Source organism: Lytechinus variegatus, chromosome 16, assembly GCF_018143015.1.
Source record: "Lytechinus variegatus isolate NC3 chromosome 16, Lvar_3.0, whole genome shotgun sequence".
NCBI classification, from domain to species: Eukaryota; Metazoa; Echinodermata; class Echinoidea; order Temnopleuroida; family Toxopneustidae; genus Lytechinus; species Lytechinus variegatus.
Window position 1 is genome coordinate 8076785 of NC_054755.1, and position 12333 is coordinate 8089117.

Consider the following 12333-nt stretch of genomic DNA (forward strand, 5'->3'; position numbering starts at 1 on the left):
TTTGGAGATTTACATTAGAAAGATAAGGTGATTATCTAGGAAGGTGATCCCAATGAAATATACAAGATGAGAAATATCTAGGTACTCTAAATGTGGGGCTTCCTCTCACTTCTCGTTTTTGCCGAACTTTTTGCCGGCCATTTCGGTCTTTTTCAGTCTCCTCTTGAGTTCGTTGGGGAAGCGGTCGTAACATCGCTTGCAGACGGGCTTCAGATCAAACTCAATGAACTTGCTCCTGTGAAGATCAAGGGAAAACCAATTATGATGGAACTTTGTTGTAATCCTCAAGTTAACACAATAAATTTTTCTTAAAAGCAGAAATAATAAAAAATGTGGAAACTGCAAAAAGTCCTGTAGCTTCGTACAGACAAAGTACACAAAAAGATTGAGATAAGCTGAGAAAAGAAATAGCTGAAATAAGCTAAAAAGCCAAGCTCTCACACCCATAATTCCTATTTCATAAAAAATACTATCATTATGATATCCTGAGAAAATGTAATGACATGAAATCAGAACTGACATTCAAATGAATGCATATGCATCAAATGACAGACTGTCCTTCCACAAGAAATGTAATAATAATAATAATAATAGCAATATGCAACATTTATATACATATGTTTATAAGCGTTGCATACTATTACCCCAGCTTTAGCACGGCTACCCTGATCGGGCGCAACGAGCATTCAAGGAATTCCTTCCTACCGGGTACCCATATCACTAAAGGCCGATTCCATGGTAGAAAACTCAGCCATTTTCACATTTTTCAACCTCCTTTTGAAACTAATGAGGAACTTCATTTTTTGTGATGATAATAAAGTACTACTGGGTAGTCTTTTGAAAATATATGACAACCAACAAAAATATGTTGTCCATGGACCGTGAATGGTAGAAACTTTGGGTGTCATGACAAGACATCTCTACGTCCCTAAAGGTGATTGACATCACTGCTCTTTGTTTAAAAGACCAAGGTAAATATTGATTCGTACTGAAAATTCTTGGATATAACATCTGAGAGTGTATCACAAGGAGTTGGGTGTTACTGAAATTCGCCATTAAATTCCCAATTGCATGATGTGTATCACCGCATCACTGCCTTGGTCAGAATATGCCCAGGGGGCTGTTTCATAAAGCTGTTCCTAATTTAAGAGTTACTTTGCATAACCATAACATGAATAGTACAGTATAGAATCATCATATCAATCATAACACAATGGCATGACCGCCTTTTACTTTTTCCTTCTATTCACAATATAACAACTGTATAGCAAGATCATGATTCATAATAAGATCAATTTTACTTTAAGTAAAACTTACTTGGTGGTTAGAAGAGTATCACAGCCCATGCAGAAGAAATGCTCATCACACCAAGTCTTGCTCATCGTACACATCACTGTAGTATCAAACAAAAATGAGAAGACTTTAAAGATAAATGAAAGTAGTTGCAGTAAACACTGATTTCACGAGAAAGTGTGTGAAACCAAGCTTAATTGTCACTGTATCATCAAGGATCTAGATCTGGTACAGTTACATAAACTGAACTTAATGAAATCTTGAAATCTACGCTGAAAAATGTTCACACTAGAGATCACCAGCACAGATAAGCGCACCTGGGACAGTGTATTATTATTGCTTTGAATGTTGGCCCGACGCTGGACCCGAACCCCATGCTTATTTCTCAGCAATTACACAATTTCTTCTAGAATCCTTTGGCACATATTTTTTTATTTATACAAACAGACACTTTGGTGGTCATTTCATTGGATTCTGTACGAACTCATTTTGAAATTATTACCACAACTGGGATTTATCTTAAAGTGTTATCTTTAGATTTGGTATTAAAATGAAAGAAAACAGTAAGATCACTATTCCACTTCACAACTAGATTACAGGAACAAGTATGCCCTAAAGTAATTACGATATGAAGGATACATAACAAAAATGTGTTTAATTTGATAATTTTTTGCAATTTTACATCAAAAAGTTGTTGACTGGGAGCTCGAGAGAGAATGCCAAATACAAAACAATTCCAAATTTTAGCCCCAAGGGTTGACAAAAAAATATTCAATGGCCACTACACTTATGTAAGATAGGAATGTTGACAGATACTCAAGTATAGTTTACATTACTGAGCATTTGAATCTTTAGATGATCTTGAAAGGTCATCTCAAGTACATGTATGCAGTAGTGTATATCTATATTTGTCTGATTTAGCATCTTATGAGTGACTTTTCTGTATTTTATTCAAGTCAAAAGTTACACTGTAGTTGCTGTGTACAGTACTTGACCTTTGAATTGCTATAACTTTCTTGTTTTACATCTTATTTTGAAAAGATTTTCAGTGATATGCTAATTTAATTTTTCTCTTTTGACTGTTAAAGAAAACTTTTAGTTGGGTCGGCTTTGCATTAAGAATGTCATAACTTTCCTGTTACACATCCAAATTCGATGAGATTTACGGGATTATACTTGTCTGATTTACCTGTTTATTTATATTTTCTGGGTTTTTTTAATTGGGGTGAAGTTATATGGAGACTGAAAGAAACAAATTATACTCACTCTCTGATGTGATTGCCTTGTTGCAGTAGAAGCAAATATTTCCAAAGAGCTGTAAAGATATATAAAAGATAACAATAAAAACCATTGCTTAATATGGATACTCAAAAATTCAGTGCCCCTCAATTCCGACAAACTCACACATTCAAGCGAAATTATAAGTCTATGGGAAACTTTATATAAACTGCTACCATAAATCATAAATATCAGGAGTATCGCTTTACCGTACGCCCAAGAAAACAGAAATACATATGGAATTGCTTATGGCACCGATATTATTTTTCACTTACAATTGCTAGGAATGCTATAAAGGAATTTACATAAAAAATTAGCATTCTAGGAACATTATTTGGTGAATTAGAGCAAAAAGTACAATTTTCTGAATAAATTAGCATAATTGATATAATATAAAATATATGAATGACATGAAGTTAACCTTTGCAACCATGTAGATTACAGTATTCCCTACCATTGTGCATATTTTTGTCGCGATCACGCAATCCGGGGCCGAGATCTTAAGTGGGGGCTATAATGCCCCCCTTCCCCCCCCCCCCCCGGTAGTGACAAGATTCAAAATACCACGGGAGTAATAGGGTTAACCAATGGTGCAGCATGAACCTAATTATAAGGAATATGACATGGTACTCATACCTGATTGTAATGTGTCTCACAGTAGGCTTTGCCGTTCTTCTCATAATGCTTGTGTCCAAGGAAGGGCTTCTCACATCGAGCACACACAAAGTGCTGTCAAAACAAAATGGCAGGTTTTCGTTTACACATCTGGCAGATAAACTGAAATCAATGCTCAAGCAAAATACATGAGAATTAAAATGGCGTTTGTATTTCCAAAACAGAGGTAACATCAGTAACAACTACAAATTTTCAGAAATAGTTGGCAGCTAGAGAATTAAAATGGTGTTTTTATTTCCAAACAGAGGTAACATCAGTAACAATTACAAATTTTCAGAAATAGTTGGCAGCTAGAGAATTAAAATGGTGTTTTTATTTCCAAACAGAGGTAACAACAGTAACAATTACAACTTTTCAAAAATAGTTGGCAGCTAGGCTAGGCTATGTCAACATATGACCCCCCCCACCCCAGGAGTATAAGGGTTAACAGGTATTTCTCTGGTTAATTTGTAAACTGTGAGAACGTGTGTGTGTGTGTCTCTCTCTCTCCGTTGCTATGTCAGTCTTACCTCAACGTGCCAATGTTTACCGAGGGCAGTGACAATTCTCTCATCGATGGGTCGATGGCAGGCTTGGCATATCGGGATACCCATCTTGTCATGGCAAGGCAAGCAGTAGAGTTCTCCCCGAAGCTCCCTCGCTGTGCCATTCAACTCCTCACTAATATTTAGAGACAAAATAGGAAATATGAGTATTTGTAATTGACTCCTCCCCCAGCCTATCAGTCTTTGCTACTGGTCAATAATCCCAAACATATAATAATAAACAGTCAGTCAGTCATCTAGCTTTTAAATCTGGTATAGTCCCCAACTACGCGGTGGCCAGATTTCCTTCGCACTCACAGAGATCACCCTCACCCCCTCCCTCCACTTTACCCTATTCGGTGCATTTACCTCACTTAACCCAACCCCCCTACTCTTCTCAATCATTTGCTTCTTCTATGTCTTTGGTTGCTCCCTTATCCTCTGACAAGCCATCTCAAGTTCATGAATATAAATGTACATGTACAATTATTTACTATCCAAACTTGCTTTGGTGACCAGGGGCCCATAACAAAGATTAGCAATAATCGTGACACATTTCTCTACCATTGACTGGATTGACTATACTTACAATCAATCGTGAAAATCAAGCATATGATGATGCTCAGGCAGCAGTCTTGAGTCGGAAACAATAGTTAATGCAAGAAATCCAAGGCAGATTCCTATAAAATGCCCTGTGACTGGGCTCGCATCAATCCGGCTTATTGCAACTAGTCTTTGTTTTCAGTCGGTAGGTGTTTGATGTAAACATTATAACAGACACAGGGCCTTGTTTAAAGGCTCCTGAAACCCCTGAGAGCCATCATATAGCGGTGACACGACATTTGTCTTGAAAGGTTTAAGGTTGTGATAGAGTTTTATGTTAGGTTTAGGGTTGGTTTAAGGTAGGGTACAGTGTTAGATCCAGGGTTTTAAGTTAGTAATTTGATTAGTGTTTGGATTTTATAGCAGAGCAAATGTTGCCCAGCCTGAGAGCAAAGGTCAGGGAACCCATAGAAACTAATAATAATAATAATAATCCGCTTTTATATAGCGCTTAATACATCGGAAGGACGTGTCTAAGCGCTTTACAGATATATTATTACCCGGTCATCAGATTCAATCAGTAATTCCCGCACACAATGTGTGCACATCCTCCACTCCCTGGGGAGCATTCCAATCAGTCGCTGGTGAGGCGCACACAGTACTGGACAAGCCACAATGACTTTCACATTCTATCGGGTACCCATTTAGCACCTGGGTCGAGAGTGGCAAAGTGTGGATTAATGCCTTGCCAAAGGACGCCAGACCGCGGTGGGATTCGAACACACGACCCTCTGTTTACAAGGCGAGAGTCAGAACCACTACACCATGGCTCCTCCACCTGTTGGGCATGGACTAACCTGCAACGAGTACAGTTGAAGTGATAGGCATGGTGAGGTTCCTTCTTATACTTGATCAGCATATCTTCCTCGATGACACCATGACATCGGTAGCAGATGTACTTGCCGGTGCTTGCTGCTTTCTCCTTCAGGTGACAAGGGTGACATAAGGCCCTGCAAGAAAAGAGGAGATGTGAGCGAAAGGCTCATGATTTTTTTTTCTAATATTGTTGATAATGCATTATTTTATGAATCCATTTACATAAGTTGCTAAAACTACGTACTTAAAACTAATAAGGGATTCTCAATGTCAATGGGTATTAGCTCGATACATTCATAAATCCCCGGATGAGCAAAATATTTAAAAGATCACATTATAAAATAGATGCAAAATAAGAAAGTTAAGGTATTTTCATAAGTCTTGCTTTAATACAGCATTTTCAGAAAACAGTTACATATCAATATACACTTCCTAATCAGTATACAAATATCAAGGGGTTGATAAGGTTACACACTCACATTTCTTTGTACCAAATCAGGGAATAATTTTTCTGTTATCGCATCGCAATTTGCTCCACATTTTTGAAAGACTGCTATGCATAAAGTCTTTTGTATAGCATATTTTTACATAGGACTGTACATTACTTTATTAGTTGAGAGCTTTTCTCTTATAAATGACCAAAATGCTATTCAAATTTGTAAAGCAAAATTATTCCCTGCAAAGTATATAAAATATAAATTATTCATTTTTTTCATGAATTTGATGATTCAATGAATCTCCAAAGAATCATGTTAAATCATAATAACACAATATAGTAATAGCAGTAACACAGAAGTGGCAAGTAAAAGTTAGAGTCGGGTAAGTGTTTTGAAGTAAAGACCAAAACTACATGCCCAAATTGGGCAAGCAAAATTCTCACAGTAGAATGACCAAAATTAGGGTCGATATATGATATTGAGCCTAATTTTGGTCATGGCAGGCAAGATAAAATCACTTTGGAAAAAGAAATGCAATAACAAGGTAGATCAGTCCATGTCAAAAGAGAAAAAGGTCAATGATTTATAAAACCACAAAACTTTATTTTGAAGAGGTAAAACTTTTTTCAAAGGAATTTTTGGGGCAAGTGAAATAGATTTTTGGGCAAGTATATTCCAACTATTTAAAATTTACTTGCCTGACCAGGAAAGCACTTCTAAAAAGTTATGTAGCACCCTGCTCTGAAGGACCTTTTTTATGTCTATTTGAATCGACTTTCAATATGAAGGAGGGGGGGGTAAAGTTGACTTCTACGCTGTAAGTCTGGACTTGTAAAAAAATTTATTCTTACCTTCCACGATTCTTCATAAATCCAGTATCAGCAAGCTCACAGTTACATAGCTGACAGAGAAAGCACTGGGGATGCCAGCTATTGTTCAAAGCCTTGATCACACGGCCTATCACAAACTCGTCTATAAAAATGGATAAAAACAAATAAACATCAAATAGCGATATTTCATAAAACATTAGTTAGTAAGTCCCCATTGTACCTATATAATCTGATTACTGAATATGTCCCACAAAGGAATCTCCGTTCTTCTAGCCAGAATTTATTAACTGTACCAACATCTAAAACATGTTCGTTTGGTGATCGTGCCTTTCAGTTAGCAGCACCTGTACTATGGAATAAACTGCCTAGTAATCTGAGGGCCATCACATGTACTTCCACCTTTCTTAAATCTTTAAAAACATACTTGTTCTCATGTTAGATCATTTGGTTTAGGATAGGTATGTTGCAATGTTTTGTTAATCTTTCATTTAGTATTTATGTATTTTATTCTAAGTATACTTGTATTAGACTTCATTACCTCCTTTGTAAAGCGCATAGAGATTCTGTAGAATATTATGCGCTATATAAGCATCTACTATTATTAAGGGATATGATTAGCTACATGTACATGTATGCAGGCATTAGTGATATTGCATGAGAACACGAAAACTCAAATGTATATGTAATATCCCACAATATATATACAAATCATAACAATATTTCAGTGGGCTTACAAAAGAGGATGCCAGCTATTGTTTAAAGCCTTGATCATGCATCCTATCACAAACCCAGCTACGGATGAATCTGAACATATTACCGTAAAAAAACAACAAAGGATTTTATGGACAGTATGTGTGCGGACAAGAAAAAATCATGACAGAAAATGAAATAAAAAAAGATGGGAAGTTGGAATGCAAGCGTATTATGGAAGAATGGACGAGAATGAATCAAGACAAGAAAATAACAAGGAATATCAAAGAGAAAGAAGGAAGAGTTAGAAGAGAATGAGATGGAAAGAATACAAATGAAATTAACAAGTGAGTGAAGATCAAGAACAATTATAAAGGGAAAAATTTCTTTTTTGGGGGGGGTAGGAATATGTAAATAGAAAAGGAAGCAGGAAGGAAATGAAGAAGAATCATAGATATACATGTACAATGCAGGAATAAGGGATGTAAAGACGAGACTAAAGGAGATATTATTATAAAAAATGACTACAAGTACATTGTATGTGTATGATATTTTAGTCTTCCTGAATGAGAAGGAAAACCAGTATGAAAATTGAAGACAGGAAGTTAGCCTAGCATTCTGGTCTTTCTGAATTCATATTCTATACGGCAAGGAAATGATCTGTTTATTTGTATTTTGAGCTTGTAGGTGTATGCGACAATAAGCATGTTTTCTTGAGGCAAACAAGGAAACTTGCCAGACTCCGAGGAGACATTTCATACATGTAAATGTTTTCAGCACTGACTACATTGTCAGGTCTCATAATTTTGGTGAAATTGTTCATTTTGATTGGCTACAAAGTACTAGTCTCTATGGAAACTTTCAGAGAATGACAGATAATCGGTACAGAAAAGCTTTGTGAAAAGCTACCACATGTCTCTTGTACAATGTACATGTAGAATATGCAGTGTCCCCATTTTGCGAAACTGAGAACTTCCACAAAGTTCAGCTAAGCACATATTTTCACTGAAGATCCTGGAAATATGATTTTGTGGGGCAAAACTATACAAAAGTACAGCAAAAAAATATCAAAACAAAGCAAACTCTATTCCAACACACAGCACTGATCTTTGATAAAGGCTGGTGTCTAGACTAATGTCACTGGGTTTTATAAAGGAATGTTGTTGTTGATGATTGGTTTTTAAGGGCACTCCCATTCTAAAAAAAAAATACTATATGTGCCAATCAAAATTATCTTATTGTTTTATTTTCAGAAGATAAGGCCTCATATTCTAGGAGATTTGATAAATATAAGGCTGTTACTATCAGGATGGAAGAAATTTTGCAAGCACACGCACGCTTAGTTACACTCAATACGTACTGTAAAAGATAGCAATTATTGAAGACCATCCTCATACTTATACATGTAAATGGCTATCAAGGACCATTTTCTCACTTTCTTTTTCTCGTAAAAGTAGTCTTGAAAGCCTTCTTCAGATACATTAATGGATACACTTAGACACCATTTTCACTTTCTAAGTCCTATCCAAGTCCTTTGAAAGCACATAGAGACATTCATAATGTGATATGCACTAAGCAAGAACTGTAAATTATTAATTATTATTTCTATTTTCTGTTCTAGTAGGTTCATGAAGCACGTATTAACAGTTGGGCATTTTAGAATACTTCACTAATTGCACAACTTGAAATAAAGCAAAGAACCACTCTGTCAACTGTGATGTCATTATTCATACATTTTCAGTTTCAATTTGTTCAATTTTAAATGGTTTGAGATGGTCTAGTATGACACTCTACATACTAAATTGGCTAAAAATGATTATGAATGTTATGTATTAATTATAATTAAGACAAATCCATTTCAAAATCAAATTTTCAAGTCAGTTGAGAGAGGTGTTTATCAATCATATTCTTTTTTTTAACCTACACTGTCTATCCTCTGCCCCTGATGTTAACCACCCCCCCCCCCCCTCCTCCTCCCCCCACAAGCCTTAGAGCTCATAAATCCATTTATTTACTTTTTGGACATGAAAAAAATGCATACCATATACTATAGATAAAATTCAACAATTTTAAATTATTTTGAGTTTTAAATTTCTTTGTAGCAACAAATATTTATCAAAATCAACGGTGTATTAAAGAAAAGCAAAATTCAAAGATAATATCAAATCAGCAATAATCATTATTTATTATCCCTTCAAAATTAAGTCAGCATGCAAAGAAAAGACTTAAGAGGATTTTATCATGCTTAAAAGTGTATTCCTTTAATGACTGAATATGATACTTACTGCATTTTCCGCAACAGGGAGCAAACAGGACGTTGAAATCGTGCTCGCAATATTTCCTGCCGTCAAACTAAGGAAAGGGAAAAAAAGAGATTATGTTACCAATATAATACCAAACGATATTTGAGTCTTTTGCGAATCAAATAATATCTATGTCAACACCGATGTTACAAGTTTGTCATGTTTATAGAAACTACATGTATGCTGTTACATTGAACTTTAAATATAAAACCAAAAAAATCATAATTTTCAAACAGTTTTATATTCGAAGGTGGTAATTTGCCCAATGATTTCATTTTTTGTTGATAAAGAAAATTGAAGAAAAAAAGAAGATTTTTATGACATTCAAAAAGTTCCATGTTCCATGTTCATGTACATGTATCTTGTTCTTGAATGCTACATGTATCAATCACAGATGGCTTATTAAAAAACATTTTTCTACTGCAAAATATGGCGCCATTCCGGAATCAAGCTGTTGAAATTTGAAGTCAAACATTGAACATTTATCTTTTAACATTTTAAAATACAATTACATGAAGAAAATACAAACAAAATCACTGTTTGAGATATCAAATTTTGCTACATATCTGTATTAAGGCTACAATGTGTTTTGAATTATGTAACATGTACAGTACATTCTTTTTAATAAGTGAAAATAAAAAGGATATTGTTGCCAGATTGAGTTCAGCAAAAGCATTTTGATAACCTCGACCTCTAAAGTTAAATGTACTCTTTCTCTTTTACTTACCTCAAAGAAAACCCCATCTGGGAAAGGCCTAAAACACTGGGCACAGCTGTGGACAATAAGGAAAACATAATCATACTTTCATTAAAATTTCATTAACCATGATAACAGATGAGCCTTGGTATGTACATGTACATGTATATAATTCATACACATTGACAATACTGTTTGATTTATATCAATATGCTATTAAGTTTCCTTTTTCCCTCCCAGGCTTAAGTGACGAGGAGGAAAATCAATAAAGGGGTATAAATATTTTTCTACTCATATTTTTGCTTCTGAATCTTAAGGTCACCTTACACAAATGTACAGTACATGTTCTGTATGTTTCTGGGAATACACGTACCAGGCAAAAAATTAATTCTTAATTTCCAGAGGCTACTTTTTCACAACCTACTGTACTGCCTATTAAAAATCTGCTACATTTACATGTACATGTATAATGTACGTACGTTGGACAATTTAAAAAATGGCAGTAAATGGGGATTTCCAATGGCTCTTTTTAAAGCATTTCAAGGGCAAAATTGCCCCGAACTCCCATGTTATTTTTTTCCATGGTATGTAAAATTGTTGGCCTGACAGTTTCTGTTCACTGATACAGTTTTAATGTTGGCGTAAATTGAAGAGCAATCCTGAAAATAATTTATTCAAATGTACATGTAAATAATGGAGAAAAAACCCCACCTCCTTACAAGGTTTTATGTTATCCTAAAATGGACATGCGCTGTACATGTTGGGCTTACTATGTACGCATGCAGCTTTACATGTATATCAACCTTTGTACATGCTTACAGATTTTTGGGGCTTTTTGGAGGTGTTTTTATCAATCTCATTCTCTTTGGCATACAGGAACCATCAACATGCCAGCAATGGATGGTGTCAGAGGATTTGCTTGTTTTGATGGAAGGAAAAAAAAAACAAGCCCATCATCACAACCTGATTCAAGATCTGTGTACATGTGCAGATCTAAGGCAGCAACGCAGCGTTCACCTGACACTTCTCACTACAGAAACCCATTTTCGAAGAAATATATCATGAGCTCCCTAGATTTTCCTTCTATTTGTAGAAAATAAGCTTCATTCAAGACACACACAAAAAGATGAAAGCCTTAATCAAAATTCCCAATTGAAAGTGAAACACCTTTTTTTTTTGCAGGTCAAATTTTCATCAGGAAAATGTGCTGCCCCCCCCCCCCCTTGGAAAATCTTGGATCCGCCCCTGGTGTAAAATTACTCAATGCTTACAATTGAAAGCAAGAAACATGTCAATCATGATAGAACTACATGTATCTACAGTCCATGAACATTGTTTTGATATATCTTCTTGATCAATTCATCACGAGTGTCGATCCATGTTTCGAAGGGGTGCGGGCAAAAAAAAAAAACATTTTGGCGTTCAATATAATTCTAATAGTAAAGCAAAGCATGCCAAAAAATGCATAATTTTGCAAACAGTTAAGCTTTTCAATGCTTTAAAGCATATTTTATTAATTTCTTTTTAGGTTGTCAAAAAATTATTATGGGAATCGATGTACATGTTTGCCCCCCCCATTTCCTTAGGGGGGTGATGGCCCCCTGCCAATATATTGGTGAAAGTGTGAGGAAAACCCATCAAAGATTACCAGTAAGAAAGTTATAATATAATTTCAAGTTTTGGATTTGTGACATCATAAACTAACAGTTTTCCCAGATGTTTTGGAGTTCTTGATGACTTCTTTTCATATTTTAAAATGATTGTGTATTTTTTTATATACTGAAGGTACAATACAATAAAATAATATTCCATTTTCTGAAAAAATGACATTTCATTGATTTTTACCACACGACATACGGGTAGGAAAGCTGCTTATACCGACGACACAAATCAAATGATGAAAATTCTGAGAATTTTTTTTCTATTCTTTGACGGATTTCCCTCAAACCTTTGCCAACATTTTCTTTTATTTTGTCTGCTATTTTTACAATAATTTTTTTTGTCTGGGTGAACTTCCCTTTAATACTAGTCCTACACACGAGCAGTGAGAAATGTACACATTGTACAGTGAACTCCACCCTATCAAATTGGTACCAAGCCTTGCTGATTAATAAGGAGGAGATTGTATCAATCTACAGCACCCCCTCACACAGAGGGTAATTACCCTCTAGCCTATATCCAAACCAC

The 12333-nt window shown here is 35.3% G+C and overlaps 1 protein-coding gene across 1 annotated transcript in view; it reads right to left on the reverse strand.

The window, feature by feature from the left end:
• Positions 1-12333, reverse strand: part of LOC121430103 (LIM and senescent cell antigen-like-containing domain protein 1) — a 28571-nt gene continuing 16238 nt past the window's right edge. The window contains exons 3-11 of the mRNA XM_041627377.1: positions 10177-10222; positions 9432-9498; positions 6478-6598; positions 5171-5323; positions 3756-3906; positions 3208-3300; positions 2560-2608; positions 1318-1393; positions 1-235 (exon numbers count right to left, since the gene is read on the reverse strand). Of these exons, the coding sequence (XP_041483311.1) occupies positions 106-235; positions 1318-1393; positions 2560-2608; positions 3208-3300; positions 3756-3906; positions 5171-5323; positions 6478-6598; positions 9432-9498; positions 10177-10222 (886 nt within the window). The 3' untranslated portion in view covers positions 1-105. The remainder of the gene's footprint in view (positions 236-1317; positions 1394-2559; positions 2609-3207; positions 3301-3755; positions 3907-5170; positions 5324-6477; positions 6599-9431; positions 9499-10176; positions 10223-12333) is intronic.